This window comes from Equus przewalskii, chromosome 10 (assembly GCF_037783145.1).
Source record: "Equus przewalskii isolate Varuska chromosome 10, EquPr2, whole genome shotgun sequence".
Taxonomy (NCBI): Eukaryota; Metazoa; Chordata; class Mammalia; order Perissodactyla; family Equidae; genus Equus; species Equus przewalskii.
This window is the reverse complement of record NC_091840.1, coordinates 52,893,581-52,919,794: the sequence shown is the minus strand read 5'-3', so window position 1 is coordinate 52,919,794 and position 26,214 is coordinate 52,893,581. Positions and strand designations below refer to the sequence as shown.

The 26,214-nt window shown below is 40.2% G+C and overlaps 1 protein-coding gene across 3 annotated transcripts; it reads left to right on the top strand.

The window, feature by feature from the left end:
* On the top strand, positions 1-26,214 carry LOC103557160 (myosin-2). Of its 3 annotated transcripts, none has more exons than XM_070563421.1 (40): positions 1-332; positions 550-592; positions 2,054-2,280; positions 2,372-2,515; positions 3,939-4,095; positions 5,210-5,237; positions 5,321-5,429; positions 5,516-5,608; positions 6,114-6,177; positions 6,303-6,401; positions 7,055-7,158; positions 7,691-7,829; positions 8,429-8,547; positions 8,636-8,785; positions 9,903-10,073; positions 10,199-10,508; positions 11,140-11,210; positions 12,023-12,110; positions 12,201-12,318; positions 13,432-13,555; positions 13,644-13,780; positions 15,409-15,664; positions 17,261-17,503; positions 17,595-17,771; positions 17,854-17,999; positions 18,079-18,169; positions 18,255-18,644; positions 19,532-19,658; positions 20,353-20,471; positions 20,613-20,809; positions 21,508-21,691; positions 21,769-21,934; positions 22,033-22,157; positions 22,326-22,634; positions 22,722-22,925; positions 23,450-23,575; positions 23,666-23,836; positions 23,920-24,024; positions 24,145-24,240; positions 25,930-26,214. In XM_070563421.1, the coding sequence occupies exons 3-40, from the start codon at positions 2,077-2,079 to the stop codon at positions 26,080-26,082; spliced, it is 5,814 nt and encodes a 1,937-aa protein (XP_070419522.1). In that variant the 5' UTR covers positions 1-332; positions 550-592; positions 2,054-2,076; the 3' UTR covers positions 26,083-26,214. The 3 variants fall into 3 exon arrangements, with proteins under 3 accessions (XP_070419522.1, XP_070419523.1, XP_070419524.1); XM_070563422.1 differs by having other exon boundaries at positions 305-408; XM_070563423.1 differs by lacking the exons at positions 1-332; positions 550-592; positions 2,054-2,280; ... (2 more) ...; positions 5,210-5,237; positions 5,321-5,429 and having other exon boundaries at positions 5,582-5,712.

The window sequence follows — 26,214 nt, the reverse complement described above, 5'->3', positions numbered from 1 at the left end:
AAGGCCAGAAAGGATTTATGAGAGAAGCCAGGTATTCTGGCTGCCCAGCCACCGCCTTTATCCACCAGGCTGAACTTTCCTTTCATATCATCTTCTCAAATTATCCATAGGAGATTTATCCACATACTCAATAAGAAAAATATTTCTAATTATATCCAACCATTCTTAATATGAATGAGAATTATGCGGGGACGCAAGATTGCCAAGACTTTTTTTGCCAAACAATTCCTTTTGACTTAAGAAAGAAGAGGCAGCTGCATTGTTTCCATAGCTATCCATATAAAAGAGCCCTTGGAATGAGGCTGACTCGTCCTTCTTTAAAAAGCTCCAAGGTAAGTGTGAACAGGACTGGACTTCAAGAGGGACACTGGCCGCACTGCCCGGCGTCGGCTGCAGCTGCTGGTTCTGGTACTGCCCTTTCCGAGTGTGCATGTTTTACACCCGGACTTTCCTTACCTTCTATTTACAATAGCAAGTAAGGCCGCAAACGGGATTGTTTTGTTTTGGTTTTGGTTAACTAAACCCAGTGCTTTTCCTTTTCTTTCACAGAACTGTCTCACTTCCAGGGTACATCTCCTCGCTTGCTAACAAGGTAAGATTTGGACTAACCAGTCCCTGGAAGAGAATGCGAGAGCCTCTGAGATGGATCTGAGATGTCACTTAGCAACCTTTGAGAAAGTGCTTGTCTCAGTAAATACCTTAACGACTGTTCTTCAGGAAAGGTGCTGGAGAGAGAGGGGAAGGGCTTGCCTTTGAGGACAATGCACATATCCAGAGTTAGGACTCAAGCATTGTAGGGTGACATTGCAGCAAGAGAATAGTGGTTAATCGAGTACCATTTCACTTCTGTAGGAAAAAACCTGCACTCAGATTCCCTTGTTAAAAATCTCAAATTTGATAAAAATGTATCCTACTGTTAGAATTCATTTAGTAAACATGATAGCTAACAAATAAGAAAAGAAGTACCTAGGAAAATGCTTCCTTTAAACTTCTTCAAAAAACCTTAAAAAATAAGTTACCTTACCCAATACTGAGTGTTGTATGAACCAAAACACTGTGAAATTTTTGTTCCATCTATAATAAAGGTATTAACCTGCCCCACTACCACACACTGCATTTCTAAAGAGACAGACTAGTGGATAGCTGATTAAAATGAGTTTCAAGTAATTTGATCATGTAATGATTGCAGTAGCATCCTTTGCCAAGCCTTTCATTCTACTGGTACACTGGCAACCTGCAGATAACAGAATGGAGTAATCCGAAGCTGCATTCTGCAGAAGGAAATTTGGAACAGCTAAGGGAGCCCTTCAGTGTAGAAGGATGAGGATAACGTTAGCTATGGCTTTTCTCCTCAATTAGTTTAACTCAGTTAAACTGATTAACCGGATTTAACACACAAAGAAATTATGATAGGGAAACTCTACTAAGCACCCAACTAAAGAACAGCTAAACAAAATTATAATCCTAAAAAATCCACTAAACATGAGCACTTCTGGCTGAACATCTAAAGAAGGAAATAAAGTTCTCTCACATTATATGGCTAGAAATGGAATTTGGCTACATTATAATAAATTACATTTTATATCTAAATCGTAGCTTACACTATTTCAAATTGCTTCCTCATTTATCATTCTAACTTTTTTTCAAAGTATCTTCACTATATCTCGTGGGTTGTGAATTAAGAAAGACAGATATTGTAATCCTTCTTCCAAAGATGAAGACATTGAGGCTCAAAAAGATGAAGTGCCTTAGCCAAGGTCACAAGCTCCTTAGCAGCATGCTGAGACTACAACCCACCTCCCTGTTAGAATGCCAGTCTCGGAGGATAAAAGAACATAATGGATGTAAGGTGCCAAGTATAATGCTGGGTACAGTAACTCCCAATGCACTTGAGTCCCTGTGATTGTGTTTGTTTTAACAACTCTAGCATGGTGTACAGCAGACCTGCCCAGAGGAATTTCCAACTAGACCCATGAAATATCATCAATATGGAGATTTATTGATATACATGACAGTCCAGAATCTCTAGTGTGAAATGTTTCATCTCCTTTAGGACCTCTGAGTTCAGCAGCAGCCATGAGTTCAGACCAAGAAATGGCTATATTTGGGGAGGCTGCTCCCTACCTCCGAAAGTCTGAAAAGGAGCGCATTGAGGCCCAGAATAGGCCCTTTGACGCCAAGACATCTGTCTTTGTGGCGGAGCCCAAGGAATCCTTTGTCAAAGGGACTATCCAGAGCAGAGAAGGGGGGAAAGTGACGGTGAAAACCGATGCAGGGGCGGTAAGTAGAGTTCCAGGAGCCGACCACATTTTATTGATTTTTTTTGGTTTGGTCACTCAATTGAAATAAAGTTATCTTTCTTGTTTACCAGACTCTGACAGTGAAAGAAGACCAAGTCTTCCCCATGAACCCTCCCAAATATGACAAGATCGAGGACATGGCCATGATGACTCACCTGCATGAGCCTGCTGTGCTGTACAACCTCAAAGAGCGCTATGCAGCCTGGATGATCTACGTGAGTGCCTCCCACTAAAGTGGTCCTTATCCTCATCACCATGGACCCTGCCAGCCCACTGCTTCACTGTCCTATAAAAGGGTCACAAGTAGTGACCCATTTCGCTTTCACTAGTAGTGTAACTAGTGAAAAGGTTCACTATTGCTATTGTAAGGCACAACCCAACAGCCAGCACTTCACCCTTTGTCTCCTCATCCAAAGCCAGTCAAGGCCACTGTCCACATGGACTGGGTTTGCCACAGATCCCTTGAACAAACACTGAAACAGCTACTACTTCTGTCTCAACCACATGCCTACAATGCCTACATCTCCCCCACTCAATTCCAGCTGCAGATTCACCCATAGGGAAAAGATAAACTTATTTTTTAACACTTAAAAATAATGTTTTTAAAGACCTAATTCCACTCATTTTCACCCTTCCAAAATAACAGCAATTGGTATCTGTATGTGCTGGTCCTTTCTATGTGAATGCCACCTCTTTGATGAAACCTTTCCAACTTACCCAGGCAGAGTTGGATGTTCCGTTCTAATGTTTCAGTCCCTGCAGTAACACTGACCATGTTTTTCCACCATCATTCATTTACATGTCTGCCTCCTACGTAGAATGGGAGCTTCTCAAGGAACATCGTCTCATTTATGTTTCACTTCTAGTGCCTCACAAAGGTCTGGCACAGAATACACACTCAGGAAATAGTTTCTAATGGAATGTACTACGTTACATTGATATTTTTGTGTAGTTTAGCCAGTGTTGATATTCAGCTAGACAACACCTGCACAAGGTAGCTGGTGTTTAGAGTCAGCATCCACTCTGATTGGTTGGTGCTTGTCCTAGACCGGTTGTCAAAGATTTTGAAAATCCCCCTATTGTAATCATAACGTATTTACATCATTTTGTGTTCTGTTTCTTTATAACTGAATGTATTTTGCAAATATGTCCCTGGTTTTGCTGCATACTTGCATGTTTACCTTTTAAATGCCTGCATCAGATTGTCTTAAGAAGATCAACCATTGTTCACCTAACCACCTTCATATTGTTGGGCACTTACGTTGTGTCCAAATTTATGTTTTCACGAATTCGAACTATCTTAATGCTACAATGGAAATAGATGTTTATTTCCTAAAATACAGTAAAATGTCTCATACTACATATACAAAAAAAAAAAAAAAACTTTTAGAGCTCCTGCTGTGTGAAAATCACTGTGACAAATCCCAAGAGGAATAATAAGTCTAAACTGTGATCCCTTCCCTCAAGGATTTTGCTATCTCATTGTTGAAACTTCCAACTAGTTTTCATGCTGATGCCTTAAAGAAATATATTTACTTAAATTAGTGTTCCTTTTAGTTAAAATTCACTTAATAAGTGAATTGCACAAAGAAAAGGAAAAGTACTCGGGCAGTTATTCTTTCTTATTCCCTTGCACAGACCTACTCGGGCCTCTTCTGTGTCACCGTCAACCCCTACAAGTGGCTGCCGGTGTATAACCCCGAGGTGGTGACGGCCTACCGAGGCAAAAAGCGCCAGGAGGCCCCGCCCCACATCTTCTCCATCTCTGACAACGCCTATCAGTTCATGCTGACTGGTGAGTTGAATGCTTTACATGTGCATCTTTTTAGAGTAGAACCGTAGGAGAAAGAGACTCTAACCATCTCAATGCACTCTTTGAGATGGTCTCCTTTAGTTGAGGCTGGTATATTTGTGAGTGAGAAGGTCCAAGGAGGAGAGAGTGTAAAAGACGACTTGCAATCCCTCCTATTACATAATTGCTAACGATCTCTTAAACTTTTAAAAGTCAACAGAGATTGGTCATAGTTAGATAATTTACTTTTGATGACTCAGAAACTAAATAAGCTTGAGCAGAACTATAAGCATATCTACGTGTATGTGTACACATGCACACATTCATACACACACAATCATACATACAAACTATGTTTCCTTTACCAAAAGGCAAAAAACAGAAGAGTAAAATTTGCTTCTGTGGCCTTATCCTCAGTATCAGACATTCTGATCAATGAATGACTCTATTAAGGACGGCAGAAATGCTCTTGCCCTGCCCAGAACCAACCTGAACACACTCCAGATTTTAACTAGTATCTGGTGTTAAAACAGTTATACCATGAATCTTCTTCCTAGAACATGGTCTCAGCTTGACCAATCTAAGGTACCTCGGCACCTTGGGGAAAGGGCTTCGAGAAGTCTTCTTCAGAGAGAGTAAAACACCCAAACAAACCTTTACTTCTCCCTAAAAATATGATTAAAGCCATGATTACTTCCAAAGCTACCACCTTACTATATTTACTTCTTCTCACACAGGGAAAATATGTGCACTGCCTACTTTTCATTACTTCTTATACCTCCAAGAAATATGGCACTAACTTAAGTTGCCATCTAAATCCAACTGAAGATTCAAATCCACTTTTGATATTTATTTAGTGGTAAAATATAAAAAGAAAAAGCCTGGTGCTTCCTTGCAGTGTGCTGTTTAAATGGTTGCATATATGCTAAAGTCAGGGGTGGTGGGGGAGGCAGCCATAGGGAGTAAGAGAGAAGGGTACTGGAGAAGGTGGTAGGCCTAGGGCCCACAAAGCCCTAGGGATTGCTGAAAAATGCTAAGTTCATTCCATTTGACTTTACTTACCATTTACAAATACATAAGAGAACAGTATTAAATATCTATAATCTCTCTCTTGTAGACCGAGAGAATCAGTCAATCCTGATCACGTAAGTAGCTTTTATGCTTTCTTCTCATGGCTGGGATCGTTGCCAGCTTTGGGACCTCATCTGACTTAGTTTTCATTTGGCAGTGGAGAATCTGGTGCCGGGAAGACTGTGAACACCAAGCGTGTCATCCAGTACTTTGCAACAATTGCAGTTACTGGGGAGAAGAAGAAGGAGGAACCTGGCAAAATGCAGGTGGGTCTGACGGCCATGGCCTGACTCTGGGCTCTCAGGGAAGAAGCTCCCGAGCCCAGATGTGAGGTCTGCTCTCGCCTTTGCAGGGGACTCTGGAAGATCAGATCATCAGTGCCAACCCCCTACTGGAGGCCTTTGGCAACGCCAAGACCGTGAGGAATGACAACTCCTCTCGCTTTGTAAGTCTCTCGGTCACAGAGGTGTTTTCTCAGCCCTTAATGCCTGGGAAAGCAGGCCTGAATTATTATTTCAATCTGTGAGGAATGACAACTCCTCTCGCTTTGTAAGTCTCTTGGACACTGTTGTGGACGCTGTTCACTGGTCAAAATTTATGGGATGTTTGTGAACACGTTCTCCGAATCTTTTTCGTTCACATTATACTACATCATAGTTCTTTCCTTTTCCTCTGAGCATGTAATAACATGGATCCAGGTCCTGTCTAAAAAGATACGTGACCCTATTTCCGAGTTCATTCTTATACCTACAATTGTTCACAGTTTCTAAAGCAAAGATAAAATTCTTTTATCTACAAAATAGGAGCTACAGCTTTTTCTACCTGATACAAATAGTCTCTGAATTGATTCAATATTAAAACATTAGCAATTCAAGTGTTTTGACTTTCTCAAAGATTTAATATAATTTATAATTTAAAAACAAAGCAGTAATATTAGCTTTCCTTTCAAGGGTAAATTCATTAGAATCCACTTTGGCACTACAGGAAAACTGGCTTCTGCTGATATTGAAACATGTAAGTGCTTGGACATCCTTTGTAATCATTTCTGTTTCTTATGACCTATAAAATTGACCAAAAGTAAGATTTGCATCTCACATGAATTTTTACATTTTTCCTGTTTGTTATTTGTTTCCTTCCAGATCTGTTAGAGAAGTCTAGAGTTACTTTCCAGCTTAAGGCTGAAAGGAGCTATCATATTTTCTATCAGATCACATCAAACAGGAAACCAGAACTAATTGGTAAGAAATGTCATAATTCCTCTTCAGAATTACTGCATCAGCACCAACACTGCATGATCCAACCTAGTATTTCATGACTGAATTTTGTCAGTTTTATGTATCATCTTAATTTTGAAAAGAGCTTTGTAAGTTTGGTAAAAATTTGTGTGTGTGCATCAAAATTCAAAAAGAAAACTGAAAATAACACCTCCAAATCCTATCACTATGAAATAACCACTATTAACTCTGGGATGAATATCATTCTAGTCATTTTCTGTACATATATCTTTACATATACATACATACATACAATAACTGGAATTATAGTTACATGCTCTTCAGTAATCTACTTTTTTCATTGAGCAATAATGTATCATGATTTTTTCCACGTCAACAAATATAGCTCCACATTATTATTTCTAATGGTTGCATAATGTTGCATTCTAGAGATAAGCGTAATTTATTTAACCAAACCCTTTTAAGAATATTTAGGCTGTTTCCAATTTTGGATTTTAAATAGTCAACACTGTACTGATTACCCTTACAGACATAACTTTTCCAAGTATGTGACTATCTTCTTTGGCATCAAATGGTGCCTCAGAATTTGTCTAGAAATCTCTTGCCTCAATGAAGAGGATAATTCTGCTTACCTTTGCTCTGTTCCATGTACTTAGAAATGCTTCTGATCACCACCAACCCATATGATTACCCATACGTCAGTCAAGGGGAGATCAGTGTGGCCAGCATTGATGATCAGGAAGAATTGATAGCCACAGATGTAAGTTGAACACAAGAAAATTAGAATGATTATGTTGAGTTGGAGCAATGATCCCTTCAGATAAACATTCAGTTTCTAGTAGAAACAGCAAAAGAGGATTCAAGGATGAGCATAGATATGCCACCTGGAGTCAAGTGAAAAGATTAAGATGTGCCCCTACAACATTTTACTTTCCCTTAATAGTCTTTTAAAGATCTATCATTTCTGAATTTACCTAAACCATTTTAAATAATCTACTTGCATTAGACCCATACCACCTCTCAAAATAACAAGTTCTTTAAGTTTCCTATCCCCATTCTCTATCTTGAGCTTACTTCTTTTATCTTCAGAGGGTATGCACCTGTAATTCTAATGCTCTGTCATGGCCTTTGGTTGATCAACCCCCAAGACACCCATTCTAAAGAGTTCCTTGCCCCCATGAGTACTGGTAGTTTCCTTAGTTTGACCAATAAGCCAGGAATCAGACTGTGAATTATAAATAGTAAATGTGTGGATCATAACCTAACAGTTATCCTATTGTTTATATTGGCAGAGTGCTATTGACATTTTGGGCTTTACTAATGATGAAAAGGTCTCCATTTACAAGCTCACGGGGGCTGTAATGCATTATGGGAATCTGAAATTCAAGCAAAAGCAGCGTGAGGAGCAGGCAGAGCCAGATGGCACTGAAGGTACCAACTGAGTCATCCACATGATTTCATGTTTGTTGGAAATCAAATTTTTTTTAACTTTTCATTGATATTATGATAGTTTACAATCTTGTGAAATTTCAGTTGTACATTATTGTTTGTCAGTCATATTGTAGGTGCACCACTTCACCCTTTGTGCCCATTCCCCACCCTGCCTTTCCCCTGATAACCACTAATCTGTTCTCTTTGTCTACGTGTTTAAATTCCACATATGAGAGGAGTCATACAGAAATTGTCCTTTTCTATCTGGCTTGGAAATCACATTTTTAACTTGCTACCCTTGAGTTTTCCTAGGAAGACAAACTCATTTTTAAGAATTGAGTTTTAAAGTACACCTAGATAACATATTACCATATGCGAAGCATGGGTATTAGATAGATGTTCCCTGTAATTTCTGGAGTTCTTTAGGGCACGCTACCCATAATCAAGGTCTTGAACTTTGTGAAAAAAATGGCAAGCCAATACTCAAAAAGATATTCTTGAAGCACTGCACAAAATGCCTGTAACTTAAAAAAAATTTTTTTGAGGAAGTGGGTTGCTTTGGGCCATAATAACATTGTTCTATCTTTTCTTCCTTTCAGTTGCTGACAAGGCAGCCTATCTCCAGGGTCTAAACTCTGCTGACCTGCTCAAAGCCCTCTGCTACCCCAGGGTCAAGGTCGGGAATGAGTTCGTCACCAAAGGCCAGACTGTAGAGCAGGTAGGTGCATAATTCAAATTCACCGCCAGAGATGCAAGCATTTTACAGTCCTTCAATAACCTCAATGGATATATGTTTGCCTTTCAAGGTGACCAATGCGGTGGGTGCTCTGGCCAAAGCTGTCTACGATAAGATGTTCCTGTGGATGGTCGCCCGCATCAACCAGCAGCTGGACACCAAGCAGCCCAGGCAGTACTTCATCGGGGTCTTGGACATCGCTGGCTTTGAGATCTTTGATGTGAGTTGGTAGCTGGTTGGTAAGGGGATTTTACAATAAGGCAATGAAAATACCAATAAGAAGACATTTGTGAATATTATGACCTTTTCTTACCACTGTCAAAAAGTTACGTTAAGACTTAAAAGAGAGTGATTGGGCAGCTACTAATCAATTATTGTAGTGGCAATTCCACTTATATGAGAAATAAGGCACTTAATGAGGACTCTTCAACTTGCTACATGATCCAAAGGGATTAGGAATTAGCTTGGTCTAGTGGGGGCAGGGGGGTGTCTAAAAATCCCACAATGCAAAATGAAGTCAACATAAAAATATCAATGTAAACCTGTGCCACACATAATATGCTCTGAATACATGGTAGAAAAATCATTCAGAAACACTTAGGCAAATAATAAGAGCTGAGAAAAGGTGAGTAATTTAGAGTCAGCATTAACTGCAATTAACTTGGTTCTCAACGCAGTATCATGGGATAAAAATTCATATTTAATTATGAAATACATTTTTCCAGTCTATAGTTTTTAAGAAGTTTATATTTTTCTTTCTAATTATAAAAGCAAAACTTGGGCATTGCAGAAAATACAGAAAATCAAGGGAAAGGATTCCACATTAATTCTGCTATTTATATCTAGCTAATGTTAACATTTTGGCTGTTTTAAAAAAATGCAAGGACATGTTAACATACAGTACATAATATTTGCTGGGTCGATTTTCTCTCATTTCACATTAAGGAAGAACAAGGGTGGCAGTTATTGTTCACCTGCAATACCGACCATGAGGACTTTCATACAACGCACAACTCCTCCCAGCCAGCTTCTAACAGGTTGCAAATTAGCTCCTAAATGAGAAAACAGAAAATGCAGAAGACGATGGGAATAAATACAGAAGGATTAAGTAGGAACTCAGAAAAATACCTGAGTAAACATAAGCAAGTGCAGGAAAAGAGTATTTTAATGATTTAGGGTTTTGTATAAAATGCAGCAGAGAAAGCAGTAGATTTCACAGGTCCCCAATGATGTTGACATCTTTAATCTAAAGGCTAATTGACACACATTTTTAAAAATCCTATATTTAAAAATGCTCAATTTGCTAAAGAGAAAAGTAAACACATCTATTTATTTAGTTCAACAGCCTGGAGCAGCTGTGCATCAACTTCACCAACGAGAAACTGCAACAGTTTTTCAACCACCACATGTTCGTGCTGGAGCAGGAGGAGTACAAGAAGGAGGGCATCGAGTGGACGTTCATCGACTTCGGCATGGACCTGGCTGCCTGCATTGAGCTCATCGAGAAGGTCTGTGTTGCATTTCAGAGACCACGTTTTGTGAAAACTAAAGAATTCATTGCATCTTAGTTTAATTCTATATACAGAAAAAAAAGTTTAAAGAGAATTGAAACTGCGTTGTGGTCTGCTTTTAGCCGATGGGCATCTTCTCCATCCTGGAAGAGGAGTGCATGTTCCCCAAGGCCACAGACACCTCCTTCAAGAACAAGCTGTATGAACAGCATCTTGGAAAGTCCAGCAATTTCCAGAAGCCCAAGGTTGTCAAGGGCAAAGCTGAGGCCCACTTCTCCCTGATTCACTACGCTGGTGTTGTGGACTACAACATTACTGGCTGGCTTGACAAGAACAAGGACCCCCTGAATGAGACCGTGGTCGGGCTGTACCAGAAGTCTTCAGTGAAAACTCTGGCTTTGCTCTTCTCTGGGGCTCAAACTGCTGATGCAGGTAATGCTCAAAAAATCCAACACTTTCTCTAGGTGTTACAAAATGTGATGTCAGATTGAGGCTGGTGATCTCACAGCCCTGGCACAAGGGTTGCAAGGCCAAACCCCTGATGCCTCCAAGTTTTGAGAAAGTAGGCTGCATTGTAAGTATATATTTGTGGCTCACTCCAGCACTGACAAAAGCCCTATTACAAAGGGTCAGAGAGGAACCATCAGGATTTCAACCAATGAAAAGCCTTGGCTTCTATGATTCTCTTCTACTTCTTCCTCCACATCTGCTGGATACTGAGTATCTGCGGGTATTTAAGGCAATATAGTGAGAAACTTCTGCCTCTCGATTCTAGCTTCTACTGATGTTTTAAAGTTATTGTGTCCCCAGATGTCCTAATTTTGAGGAGTCCATCTCTACAGGGTGAAGTGAATGCCTTTCACTTCATTTCCAAATGGAGAAAGAAATCACAGAAAAGTGAATGCAAACTTAGTTGACAGATAAGATTCATTCAAACTCAAACAGAGAGGCCAGTAGTGTCAAAAACGCTCTAGTTGTTTAGAAAAATTAGAAAATGGGCAAGAAATAGCCCTGTTGATTCAAAACTATATTTGGATGACACCTTTTCTTATTCTTTCTCCAGAGGCAGGTGGTGTCAAGAAAGGTGGTAAGAAGAAGGGTTCTTCTTTCCAGACCGTGTCTGCCCTTTTCAGGGTAAGGAAGAAACTGTTGTTGACACTCCCCAGTTACTCTGGAAATTTGTTTTTTAAAGCACAGGGTCTTCTTTCCACAGTCGATTAGGAAACGGCTAACACTAACTAATGACTTCTGTTAATCTAGCTTTGGAGAGAAGAGCTTTCAATAACTCAGGAATTATTAGTTCATCTTTCATGCTAAGCCAAATAATCAAGAATATTTTAAAATAAGCAATGACATGTACTCAGAGAGACTAAATCATCAGCAAGACCAACGAAAATCTAACAGCTAACCCACAAGGAACCTAATATGGTATCCTTGTTCTTTAATCCAATCAATTCTCAATTATAACCAGTAGGATTGTTTCCCTGATAGATAATCTTTATTCCCTAAAAGTTGATGGAGTTGAAAAAGGGGAGCTATATTTATGAGAAAAAAGTCTAAATGTGGTGCAGGCTTGAATTTCCTTATTGGAGAACCATGGAGTTTACTAGAAGAAAGTGTGACCGTGTAGTGTGGGAAGGCAATAACTTTGTAAATATATCTGCGTGGCCAGGGACCAGGGTAGGAAAAAGGAGGGTGCTTGTATACATGAAAGGAATCACATGTCAGGCTGCTTTACACTTGTAACTCCTGGCAACTTAAGTGGAGAAAAAGGTACTGAGGAGGAAACTGCATCTCAGGAGAAGCCTATCAAGGTGTTAACTTAAGTAAAAATGGTCCATTACTGGCTATGTCCTCTGCTATATATGTCAGCTCTATTATGGACATCACTAAATGCTCCTTAACCATGTCTAAAGTCTGAGATAGGACTTTTCCTGATTTTACAGGAGAATCTGAACAAGCTGATGACCAACCTGAGGAGTACCCATCCTCATTTTGTGCGGTGTATCATCCCCAATGAAACAAAAACTCCTGGTAAGAAGCTCTAGACTGGCAGCTCAAAGCATGACCGCTATACCTCCTTTTTACAAAACTCTGCAGTGAAATAAATATGTATTATTTTAGGGGCCATGGAGCATGAACTTGTCCTGCACCAGCTGAGGTGCAATGGTGTGCTGGAAGGCATCCGCATCTGCAGGAAGGGATTCCCAAGCAGGATCCTTTACGCAGACTTCAAACAGAGGTCAGACTCTCCTAATTACGGTGTACCTTAAGTATAAATATATTTAGTACAAGAAAACAATTTAGTGAAAAATATGCCTCTATTTGTTATTTTTAATTTTCCACAAAAAATAAAAAATTATAAGCCTCAAAACACCTTTAAAATATAGCTATACCACATATTAAGCACTCTGAAGACCATTCATTGGATATATCAAGCTCCTGGCTTAGCTCATAAGTGTATATATTAACTTCAATCATTACGAGAACTGCCATTTTTGAGTGCTTAATATGTTTAGATTATCTCACTTAACCCTTACAAAAACTCAGTAGAGGTAAGTACTACCAATACTTCATTTTATAGATGAATAAGCTGAGGCTCAAAGAGATTAAACTACTTGCCCAAAGTCACGTAGTTATTAAGTGGCTGAGTGAGGAACTCTCCCACGCAAGTATAACTACCAATAAGTCATTTCATGTCACTTCTTTCACATCTTCATCTTTTTCTTTCACACTCTAGCTTCCCAATGTTTCCCAGAACCATGTCCAAACAGCTCTTCAGCTCCCCTTTTTCCTCCCTAGATAAATCCATCTTGAGAATCAAACAAGATGTAAAGGGGACAAGGGGCTGGATGGCAGCTGCAGGGAGCTTGTCTCTCCTAAGTCTGGGTCTGGTGGAGTTGACAGAGAACTCCAGTGCTCAAGACTCAAAGCACCCATACGTTTTATTTCAGGTGACTGGGACAGTTCCTCACTCCTAAAGTTTAGCTCTTACCAGATGCTCAATAAAATTCTGCTTTCTTGGACTCAGGATCCTATAAACCAAATGCATTTAGCAAGTGTAACGTTACATTTTATTGACCATCTACACCTTAATGTGAACAAGATTATAGAATCCTTTCTTGAGAACAAGGTCTGATGAGGCAAAAAGGAAAGTTGCAACTATGCAGGAAGGTAAAATGGAATAAAAATAGATAGTTGATACTAGATTGACCATCCATGTATAGAATGTCCTTCCTGTGAACAAAAAATAATTGTTTTAAAAGCTCTAATTTTTTAATGGGTCATTTCATGTCTAACTACTATTAGTGTCATCGGTAAACCAAGTTTTAAAAACCTATACTTACTTTAATAGATACAAGGTATTAAATGCAAGTGCTATCCCTGAAGGACAATTCATCGATAGCAAGAAGGCTTCTGAGAAGCTCCTTGCATCCATCGACATTGACCACACCCAGTACAAATTCGGTCACACCAAGGTAACAGTCTCTAAAGTCTACCTGATGCTCTTCCTGTCCCTTTGAAGTTCATGTCAAGTTTCTGACCTGCAACTCTGCCCACACAAAGGTCTTCTTCAAAGCTGGTCTCCTGGGGCTCCTAGAGGAGATGCGAGATGACAAGCTGGCCCAGATAATTACCCGAACCCAGGCCAGGTGCAGAGGGTTCTTGGCAAGAGTAGAGTACCAGAAGATGGTGGAGAGAAGGTATAAAAACTTATTGTTTATTTATTCACATCTTCCTTCTTCAGAAATACATTTGAGATGGCTTACAGTTACTCCGATATGATATGGCCCCCAAAGAAAGAAGGAATGAATAAGAGTCCCCTACTGAAGTGGGGATATAAATGTCCCAGAAAACTTAAAATAGGTGTCATCACCACAGAATACATCCTGAGCATTCAGGTAAAAGAAAGAGAAGCATAAAGTGTGTGTAGTTTTTATCTAACAAGAGAAAATATACCAGTAAGTAAGCAGAAACAGAATTTTGCCCTAGCACTTGGTTCTAATGTGAATTTATTGGGTAGATCATTAAATAAGATACACTGAGCTGCATAGCAGACTATTTTCAACGGTGGTTGTATACAAGCTCTAGAAAAAACTTTTTTCATCTGATTATTTCTATTATCAAACTACTATGATTTAAAATATTAGGGGCATTTATCTGTGAAAGATTTTTTTTCAGTGAGTCAATACAATGTCACCAAAGTATATAGCTTTCTAGTGATCTAATTCGATGCAGGGACAGAGTCCTAAGACTAAAGATCCAGCCATCTCAAACTGCATGATGCATATGAACGAGACCCATAGTCAGAAATGCATTTTATATTGTCATCTCTGCATCCAAAATACATGTGTACGTGTGTAAATATAGAATTTACATGAAACAAATTTTATTTCTGTAACTGTAGTTAATGTAATATTTTCTATTGTATTCTATTTTATTAAAAAATAATGTTTGATCATGACCTATTATATACATATGTATATATGGGTAGTTAATTGCCTGTATACAAGGGAAATTAATTTTTTTTTAAAGATTTTATTTTTTTCCTTTTTCTCCCCAAAGCCCCCCGTACATAGTTGTATGTTGTTAGTTGTGGGTCCTTCTAGTTGTGGCATGTGGGACGCCGCCTCAGCGTGGCTTGATGAGCAGTGCCATGTCCGCGCCCAGGATTCGAACCGACGAAACACTGGGCCGCCTGCAGCAGAGCGCGCGAACTTAACCACTCGGCCACAGGGCTGGCCCCAAGGGAAATTAATTTTTTAAAAGAATTTACATTAAAACAAATATGATGATATTACAGAGCAGAATGCAAAATTCATACAACATTAAAATATACAATCAGAGATTTTGAAAGAAATTCTGAATTTTCAGTGAATCCCTTTATCCTATGCGCCACATCTCTCAAGGACCAGTCCCCCTTCACTGCTCTCAGCTTTGTTCTAACGGGAAAGTCTCAGAAGCATTGAGGTAGAGCAGTACTTCTCAAAGGATATTGCTTGGACCTGCACCATCAGTTATAAATGCAAATTTTTAGGCCCCACCTCAGATCTTCTGAATCCGAAGCTCTGGGCATAGGATTCAGGAAGCAGTATTTAAACAAGCCCTTCAGATCATTCCTTTGCACACTAAAGCTTGAGAAGCAGTGATGTAGAAAAATGAGTGGTTAACAAGTCCTTGACCATCATCTGAAGATATTACTTCTTCCATCGTACTTTTGGAAGTAGCTGAGGAACACAGTGGGGTGTGAAAGAACTCCAACTCTCATTGCCAAGCTTTCATCTCACTACATGGTCTGCACAATATCTAATTTGCACAAATTAAATTTCAGGGAGTCCATCTTCTGTATCCAGTACAACATCCGAGCCTTCATGAACGTCAAGCACTGGCCCTGGATGAAACTGTTCTTCAGGATCAAGCCTCTGCTGAAGAGTGCGGAGACTGAGAAGGAGATGGCCACCATGAAGGAGGAGTTTCAGAAAACCAAAGACGAACTCGCCAAGTCAGAGGCAAAAAGGAAAGAACTGGAAGAAAAGATGGTCTCACTGTTGAAAGAAAAAAACGACTTGCAGCTCCAAGTTCAGTCTGTAAGTAGTGGAGTCATCCTGGGTACTGCTAACCAGAATGCAAGTGCTAGAACTCTGGCCACTAGCGCCAGTGAGTTGGGTAGTCAGCGTGGAAGACACTCACTGGAGGGAGAAGGTTAAAGAACTCTGATGGTACTAATAAAGTCCATGTATTCCTAATCACCCAATAAATCTCCCTCACCCAATCCCCAACACACACCAGGACCAGGGCACTGAGGTAGAACTGACTGTTGTCTTCCTTTCTACACAATTTCCTCAAACTCTAGGATTTATGACTTCTTTTCCCTTTAAAGATAGTCCTCAAAGGTGAATTTTAACATGAAAGTATCCCATATAAAACAGTAAAGGGAGGACAGCATGGAGAGGGTGATTTTTTGTCTCTGAAATTTCCTTGAACTTCTAGACATCCATGGGTCTTAAATCACAATATGTACAGCTGACAAATGGCAGTATTCTACACCAAATTTTATTGAGTTATCATTTGTTATTGATCTCCAAAACTCGGATTCACTCTCTCCAATCTATCTCCATAGTCAGCGCCCCATCACAGCACACCAGGAGTGCTGCATCAGCACCTAAGTTGCTCTGCCTGCCTCCAACTCCCTCTTCTTCCATCCAGCTTGCTCCCTGCTCGCTGCTCCTGAACAATCATTTTAGAACTGCTTCCATCAGCTCTGAAATATAATTTATAAGGCTGTCTTCCATTTGGAGTGAATTGAATTGGTGGTATAATTTACTCTTCACAAAATCATATATGTATTTTTCCCGTTGATTAAGATTGGTCTTTTCTGTCAAGTTTGGGTAGTGTAAAACTTCCCTCTTCTAGATTACAGAAGAAAAAAAGAGCTGTTTTTCTGTCCCACCCCCTCAAATCTATCCTGAATTCTCACTTGTTGTTCACAGAGAATGACTTAGAATCTGTCCTACACCACTCTATCCACTACCTGACTGTATGCGGCACATTTTATGTCTTTATGTGTTCAAAGGCTCATAGGGAGGCTCACTGACGAATGTATATATCAATTTCCCTCTCCTTTCCTGCCCAGCCCCAACCATCTTAATCGGAAACATAGCAGTTCGCCAGGAATTTCTTGATTATTTTATGCCTCAGCTTGAATTTAGAGCATCATAACCAGGATCATCTGCCAGTACTACAAAGAGAAATAGTTCAGTAGCAGCTGCACTCTGAATTTCTCCTGCTGGCATCCCTTCTCTCCTCCTGCTCCTTCCCCAAATAAACTGATTTCTACAAGACCCAACCCTACCCAACTCTCAAGCCCAACTCAAATGCCATTTCATTCATGTAACCATCTCTGATACAACTTCTCTGATCTCTTATGTCACTAATTGCTTTCTGAATTAATGGTAGATTTGGGGGATAGAACTTTTAATCTACTGTAGAATATACCTTTCTAAAAGAACAAGACAATATCTGACACATTTTGGTTTTCCCACAATGTGGAGTGTCCTGCATTGCACATAGTAGGTGGTTCATAACAGCTTAAATCCAAAGAACCAACAGCAGAGATTTACACCATGATCATTGTGCAATATTTCATTCTTTCTCCCCAATTTTGATTTTGTTTCCAACTCAAGGAAGCTGAAGGCTTGGCTGATGCAGAGGAAAGATGTGACCAGCTGATTAAAACCAAAATCCAGCTGGAGGCCAAAATCAAGGAGGTGACTGAGAGAGCAGAGGATGAGGAAGAGATCAACGCTGAGCTGACGGCCAAGAAGAGGAAACTGGAGGACGAATGCTCAGAGCTCAAGAAGGACATTGATGACCTTGAGCTGACACTGGCCAAGGTTGAAAAGGAGAAACATGCCACAGAAAATAAGGTATGAATCATAATCTGCTGCATCATATAGAGGTTCTGCCATCCAACAAAGCTGCTTTATTGCAGAGACCATTTCTTCTCAATTTTCCAAGGTGAAAAACCTCACAGAGGAGATGGCAGGCCTGGACGAAACCATCGCTAAGCTGACCAAGGAGAAGAAGGCCCTCCAAGAGGCCCACCAGCAGACCCTGGATGACCTGCAGGCAGAAGAGGACAAAGTCAACACCCTGACCAAAGCTAAAACCAAGCTAGAGCAGCAAGTGGATGATGTAAGTCTAGGATTATCAAGGAAATTATCTTCTACGAAAGGAAGGCAAGCATTCCTTTTGACTCAACGTTATTTATATTTAGCTTGAAGGGTCTTTGGAGCAAGAAAAGAAACTTCGCATGGACCTAGAAAGGGCTAAGAGGAAACTTGAAGGTGACCTCAAGTTGGCCCAAGAGTCCATAATGGACATTGAAAATGAAAAACAACAACTTGATGAAAAGCTCAAAAAGTAAGTAAGAATTGCTTATGAACTTGATTCCAATGGTGGATATGGACTCAACTGTTATCTTTTGCTACTTTTCAAAAAGGAAAGAGTTTGAAATTGGCAATCTGCAAAGCAAGATTGAAGATGAGCAAGCACTTGGCATTCAACTGCAGAAGAAGATAAAAGAGTTGCAAGTAAGTTCATATGTCCATTAGTCTAGCTCAAAAGAGGCACAGCTATGACATAAAGAAGCTAAGTTTGTGCTTGTCGCTACTCCAGGCCCGCATCGAGGAGCTGGAGGAGGAAATCGAGGCAGAGCGCGCCTCCCGGGCCAAAGCAGAGAAGCAGCGCTCCGACCTCTCCCGGGAACTGGAGGAGATCAGCGAGAGGCTCGAAGAAGCCGGTGGGGCGACTTCAGCCCAGATTGAGATGAACAAGAAGCGGGAGGCTGAGTTCCAGAAAATGCGCAGGGACCTGGAGGAGGCCACCCTGCAGCATGAAGCCACGGCGGCCGCTCTGCGGAAGAAGCACGCGGACAGTGTGGCCGAGCTAGGGGAGCAGATAGACAACCTGCAGAGGGTCAAGCAGAAACTGGAGAAGGAGAAGAGCGAAATGAAGATGGAAATCGACGACCTCGCTAGTAATGTAGAAACAGTCTCTAAAGCCAAGGTACTAGAGAGTCTGGGAAATTATCAACAACAATAATCTTTTACGTACACATCATAGTTCGCACAGGGTACTTTACACACAGTATGTCATTTGTTCTTTGCAGTAATCCAAGAGGTAAGCAAGAAAGATATTAGTACTTGTATTATTTCCACGTAACGTATGAAGAAATTGAAATTCAAAGAAGTTAAGCACATCAGCCCCATCACCCCATTAATGAATGACAGAACCAGCTTTTGAACATAGGTCATCTGTGTTCTCGCGGTCTCCATTTGGAGAAAACAGCTCTCCAATATTCTCAATTATCCAATCAGCAGTGTTTCTTTGTACATAAAAGCAATGAAGTATTTATGAACATCCTTTTAGGAAATGTACTATACACTTCTTAGAAAATCTTAAATTCAGAACATAATCTTTAAATTTTTTTATTAATATTGAATAGAGCTCCACGATTAGCTTTTTTTTTTTAAAGATTTTATTTTCCCTTTTTCTCCCCAAAGCAGCCCAGTACATAGTTGTATATTTTTAGTTGTGGGTCCTTCTGGTTGTAGCATGTGGAATGCTGCCCCAGCATGGCTTGATGAGTGGTGCCATGTCCACGCCCAGGATCCAAACCAGGGAAACCCTGGGCTGCTGAAGCAGAGCCCACGAACTTAACCACTCGGCCCTGGGGACGGCCCCGCAATTAGCTTTTTTTAAATCCCAATGTACAGTATTTTCAACTTAGAGCAGTAATCATAAATATAAAAAAATTTCTAAATATAATCATATTATATATGAGAATTTGATTTTATACGTCAAAATAAATTTTTTGTTTGAGAAGAAATTGTAGCTATAGCAAAATTAGATTAAAACGTCTTCATTGACTTCTTTCACTTTTTCTCATGTAGGGAAACCTGGAGAAAATGTGCCGCACACTGGAGGACCAAGTGAGTGAGCTGAAATCGAAGGAAGAGGAGCAGCAGCGACTGATCAACGACCTGACAGCCCAGAGGGGACGCTTGCAGACGGAAGCTGGTAACTCTCTTCTCTTTTATGGTGCCTAAGAGTGGAGATGATGTGGTTCAAAACAAGTGATTTGTGATGAGAGAGCCTACTAAAAAGTCACTGAGGACACGTCTGATTTACTGAACAGCTCAGACTCTCAACCTACTTGCAAGGTCACTTGGGCACAAGGTTGGAGATAAAGACTTCAATAGGACCGGATCAAGCTCTACTCCAGAGAGCCCTTGAGTAGTTGGCCACACTGAGGGGATGCTTGGATTAGGAGTCACACCAGCATGGGTCCAGGGTTTCTGCTCTAGACCAAGCTTCTTTTCATCCATGCCAGAGTGAACCAAATTCCTGAAGAGGGCAGTGGGCAAGCCATTCTCTCACAAGTTTTATGAAACTGGGACTAGGTAGCATTAACCACTGTCGCTCCCTTCTTTGACACTCCTCAGGTTTTGCACAATATCATACAACTCTGAAAGAATTAGTTATGGAGAAAACAAAAAGAATGTAAGCTGTATTTATTCATTCAGATTAATATATAATTTCACCATAAAAATCAGAAATTTGACATTAAGCATGAAGATATTAATAGAGAATTCAATCATCTGAGCCCTCAATTGGGGGGAGAGATGTTAAGAGTTGAAATTTATTTCTAATAGGGGTTTGCAAAGTTTTTCCTTAACTTTAAAAAAATGCTGCTATTTCTTTTGCCTATCAGGTGAATTTTCACGTCAACTAGATGAAAAAGAAGCACTGGTGTCTCAGTTATCAAGGGGCAAACAAGCATTTACTCAGCAGATTGAGGAATTAAAGAGACAACTTGAAGAGGAGATAAAGGTAACTGTTACTATAAAACTCATTTTTTTCCCATGACCTGACCCTAATTGGAGTCCACTACACCAACTTTTAAAGAGTCTTGAAACTGAAGAATTAAGCATTGAAGTATCCAGTAAAATGAAGGTGTAACTATCTCCACAGGCCAAGAACGCCCTGGCCCACGCCCTGCAGTCCTCCCGCCACGACTGTGACCTCCTGCGGGAACAGTACGAGGAGGAGCAGGAATCCAAGGCCGAGCTGCAGAGGGCGCTGTCCAAGGCCAACAGCGAGGTTGCCCAGTGGAGGACCAAGTACGAGACGGACGCCATCCAGCGCACGGAGGAGCTGGAGGAGGCCAAGTATGTGCAGAGAGATGAGAGAACGTGCAGAAAACTTTGCACATTGAATCAGAAAGATACAGCCTTTGAAGGTTCAGTGAATTAGCCCAAAAACATTAATTCACTTCTATTCGGCAGGCACTATCAGTCCCGAGAATAAGACATGAATAAAGTGCACACGATCCCCGCCCTCCTAGCTGAAAATCTTGTTACGAAGAATAACCAACGATTATCCAGATAATTAGGGCTTATTGCTGTTTGTCAAGCGCACCAAGCTTACTCCTGCTTCAGGGTTTTGTACTCGCTGGCCCCTCGTCTGGAATACTGTCCCCCAGATCTCCCTCTAGCTCACTCTCTGACTTCTCTTAGATCTTGACTCCAATGTTTACCTCCTGAGAAAGGCCTTCCCTGAATATCTAGAGTAGTTCCCCACACCTCACTCCATTTTATTTTTCTTCATTGCACTTACATCCGCAATACGTTATTATGCATTTTCTCACCTGCTTATTGTTTCTCTCTCTCACCTGTTTGGAAGCTTCATGAGGCAGGGCCCTGTTTCGTCCTGTTCATAGCCGTGTCTGGTTCATAAAAGGAGCTCATCAACATTTGCTGAATGAATGAATGGATAGTATTATGAAGTTTCCAATACTTTTCAGTGTGGTAATAGTTCATAATCCTTGTTTTGGTTCACTTCTCTCTACAAACATATAATCTTCCAGGAAGAAGCTGGCCCAGCGGCTGCAGGCTGCTGAGGAACACGTAGAAGCCGTCAATGCCAAATGTGCGTCCCTTGAGAAGACCAAGCAGCGGTTACAGAATGAGGTCGAGGACCTCATGCTGGATGTTGAGAGAACCAACGCTGCCTGTGCAGCCCTGGACAAAAAGCAAAGGAACTTCGATAAGGTAACTTCTGTAGCAGCCTCCACTCTCTACTGTCTTCCTCTACCCTTTACAGCGGATAACCACTCTTGGTTTTTCAGATCCTGGCAGAATGGAAACAGAAGTATGAGGAAACTCATGCTGAGCTTGAGGCCTCCCAGAAGGAGGCCCGTTCTCTTGGCACCGAGCTGTTCAAGATGAAGAATGCCTATGAGGAATCCTTGGACCAGCTAGAAACTTTGAAACGAGAGAACAAAAACTTACAGCGTGAGTCCCTTTTACTTTCAGTAACATTCATGCTCTCAAGGAACCTTTCTCTTATGTTCTCTGAGCAAATCTCTATCTGTCTTTTACCCAAACAACAGAGGAGATTTCTGACCTCACGGAGCAGATTGCAGAAGGAGGGAAACGTATCCATGAACTGGAGAAAATAAAGAAACAAGTGGAACAAGAAAAGTCTGAACTGCAGGCTGCTTTAGAGGAAGCAGAGGTACTGGTCAAATTATACATTATAAACAAATAAATTCAGAAAAGAATGAGGCCCATCCACATAGATTGACTAATAAGATAAACAGCACAAAATTCGTGAAAGGGAAAGTGCAGAAAAACTTCCAAATGCCTCCATTCCCTGCTAATGTGACCTCTTGCTGTCATTAAGGCATCTCTTGAACATGAAGAGGGAAAGATCCTGCGCATCCAGCTGGAGTTGAACCAAGTCAAGTCTGAAATTGATAGGAAAATTGCTGAAAAGGATGAGGAAATTGACCAGCTGAAGAGAAACCATGTCAGAGTTGTGGAGACGATGCAGACCATGCTGGATGCTGAGATCAGGAGCAGGAATGATGCCATCAGGATCAAGAAGAAGATGGAGGGAGACCTCAATGAAATGGAAATCCAGCTGAACCACGCCAACCGCATGGCTGCAGAGGCCCTGAGGAACTACAGGAACACTCAAGGCATCCTCAAGGTAAATGGGTTCAAGAGACGGTCCCAGGGCGGCTGGGGTGACTGCAGCCCTGAGAACGGGGTGTCTCAATGATTGTTCGTTCCACAGGACACCCAGCTGCACCTGGATGACGCTCTCCGGGGCCAGGAGGACCTGAAGGAGCAGCTGGCCATGGTGGAGCGCAGAGCCAACCTGCTGCAGGCCGAGATCGAGGAGCTGCGGGCCACTCTGGAGCAGACCGAGAGGAGCAGGAAAATCGCAGAACAGGAGCTCCTGGATGCCAGTGAGCGCGTCCAGCTCCTGCACACCCAGGTGAGATTCAGCACAAAGAAATCACCTTCAGTAAATGCCTATACATCCCAGAAAATATAAGCTTGAATTTTTCATATAACAGACAGGTTTTATACTTCTACCAAATTTTCACTGTATTATTGAGAAATCTTTTGCTATTTTATTTTGCATAAATTATTATTGATTCACTTCCTAAAATATTCCAAAGCTGCCCATATTCTTTTGTGCCAACATCTTTATTGATCCTCATTATCAACAGTGACATTTCTATTGTGAAGAAATGGAATGTTTGAACACCTGTTATAATTTTATCCTTGTAAATGGCAGTTATAAAATTATAGAGATATTGGTCCAATTATGAACTATGTACTTGAAGATGCCAAATATTCCATAACATTTCTATTTTACTTAATTGTACTGCATAACAGAATAATATTGTATGGCATTTGACTTGCAAATTTTTATCTGAAATTTTTTTCAAAAAATGGCTACCACTAAGTACTTTGGTACCACAATAAAAAAATTTATAACTTATTTTTAAACAGAACACCAGCCTGATCAACACCAAGAAGAAGCTGGAGACAGACATTTCCCAACTGCAGGGAGAGATGGAGGACATTCTCCAGGAAGCTCGCAATGCAGAAGAGAAGGCCAAGAAGGCCATCACTGATGTGAGCAGAGGGCAACGCAGTGGTGGTCAAACTTGAATCTTGATGTGCTATCTCAGCTGCCTCAACTGATCTTGTTTTACTGTGAATTAGGCAGCCATGATGGCTGAGGAGCTGAAGAAGGAGCAGGACACCAGCGCCCACCTGGAGCGGATGAAGAAGAATCTGGAGCAGACGGTGAAGGACCTGCAGCAGCGTCTGGATGAGGCCGAGCAGCTGGCCCTGAAGGGTGGGAAGAAGCAGATCCAGAAACTGGAGGCCAGGGTAGGTATTTCAATATCTTTCTACTCCCATTTGCTCCCAATGCCTTATTGGATCAAAGTTCTTAAGAGCCTACTTATTCACAGGTGCGTGAGCTGGAAGGGGAGGTTGAGAGTGAGCAAAAGCGTAGTGCTGAAGCTATCAAAGGTCTGCGCAAACATGAGAGGAGAGTGAAGGAACTCACCTACCAGGTACAGCACTAGTTTTGTTCAGCTAAGCACTCCTCCATATATATGTGAAACACTCACATGCAATGATACAATAGTCATGTGCTTTTGAAGTGAAGCCCTATGGTTTTTATAATCTTTCAGACAGAAGAAGATCGAAAAAATATTCTCAGGCTTCAGGATTTGGTCGATAAACTTCAGGCAAAAGTGAAATCCTACAAGCGACAAGCTGAGGAGGCTGTAAGTATTCTTAAGATTGAAGGGAAGAGAGAAACCCCTCTGTTAAGAAAAGCTAATAAATAAATAATTAGATTTACTAATCCTTGTAGTAATCAGCTATTTGCTTTATACAGACTGTGTATTTCTTAAACATATGTGTGCATTTTTGTACTTATTGCTTATTATTTGTATTATTAATAGCTTGATTTTAAAAGTAAAATTTCAATCCACAAAGAAAGCTCAAAAAATTTCAAAGTAGAAGTACTACAGGGCACCTTCTCTAGTCACAGTGTGTTAAACTTGCAAAGTGATGAGAAAATACAAACAAAAATTCCCAAATGCTTAAATGCTAAAAATACTTACTTTCCTAAATGACTTTTTGGTTAAATTGGAAATAAAAAACATAATTACTGAATAATTATTCATTATAAATAAAATTTAAAGGAAGATGTTACTTCTACAAACCTATAGAATGTAGTCAAAGCTACAAAGCTTGGAGGACAATTCATTGCTTTATATGCTATCATTATGAATCAAAAATAAAAATAGATGAATAAACTGACAGTCCAAAAAAGAAATTATAAATAATAAAATAATGAAAGGAAGAGGTACTGTTAAAGATAAAGGTAGAAATTGATGGATTAGAGTATACTATTTTCTAATTTGATGATTCCACTAATTCCTGGTGAGTTAATAAAATAGATACACTTATAATTAGCTTGATCAAGGAAAACAAGAAAGAAAATACAAACTCACAAGATTAAGAATGAGGAAGGGGACAAATCTTACAAGTAGAGGATTTTTTTTAATGTAAAATATAAATCTGTCAACAAAGTTGAAAGCTTAAAGTAATTGATGATTTTTATAGGATAAGTTACTAAGTTGGCTGAATAACTTATTTCAGAATTACTTCTGCAAATGGACTCAGGTCGAGACGGGTCTTTCAAAATTTCAAGGAACAGATAATCCCCAAGCTATGTAAGCTGTTCCAGAGCATGAGAAAAGAGAGAAATCTTTCCAAATCATTTTAAGAAGCTCGCATAACCTTCATACCAAAACCAGTCCAAGAGAGAACAGGAGAGAAAAACTAAAGGCAGTTTTACCCATGAGTGTAGTTACAGCAAAGATAAATTACTAAGTTGCTGAAACCCTTACTTTATTCAGAGGATTGTCCATCAGTGATTAAATCGGCTTAATTTCTGCAGTGTAAGGATTACTTAATATTAGGGAATCTGTCAATAGAATCATTACATGCAAAGCAGAAGAATAAAGTATTTGTTCTGAAATGTGCCAAAATAATGTATGATAAAATTCAACACATTTCAATTTAAAGGAACTATTAAGAAATTTATCCTTAATATGATAAACAATATCTAACCCGATCGAACAGTCATCATCTTATAGCAAGCATTAACAAACATAACTTTAATATTCTTAACTTCTTCTCGGCTCTTACATTTTTTCTTGCTCTACTTGTGGCATATATCTTTTAATATGTTTTGGTTGCAAAAATAGGGGTGCAATTATTTATGAGACACCAAACCCCAAGTAAATCATAAAGTTAATTTCAATGATAAGAAAAATCCAGGAAGTGATAAGACAATAATTTTTCCTGCTGAATATTTTAACTTCTCTGTAGATGCCCTTCGGCCTACAGCATCTAGAAAGATGCGCAACATGGGTTCCTTACAATTCCATTTTTATTCTCAGGAGGAACAATCCAATACAAATCTATCTAAATTCCGCAAGCTCCAGCATGAGCTGGAGGAGGCCGAGGAACGGGCTGACATTGCTGAGTCCCAGGTCAACAAGCTGCGGGTGAAGAGCCGGGAGGTTCATACAAAAATCATAAGTGAAGAGTGATCATGCCTTCACGCTATGGAATGACTGAAGAGAGGCACAGAATGTGAAGTCTTTGGTCATTTCTGTCTGTAATTACTGTCTATTCCACCCTACTGCAAAGGAAATAAAGAGCATAAGGTACTTTGCAAACAA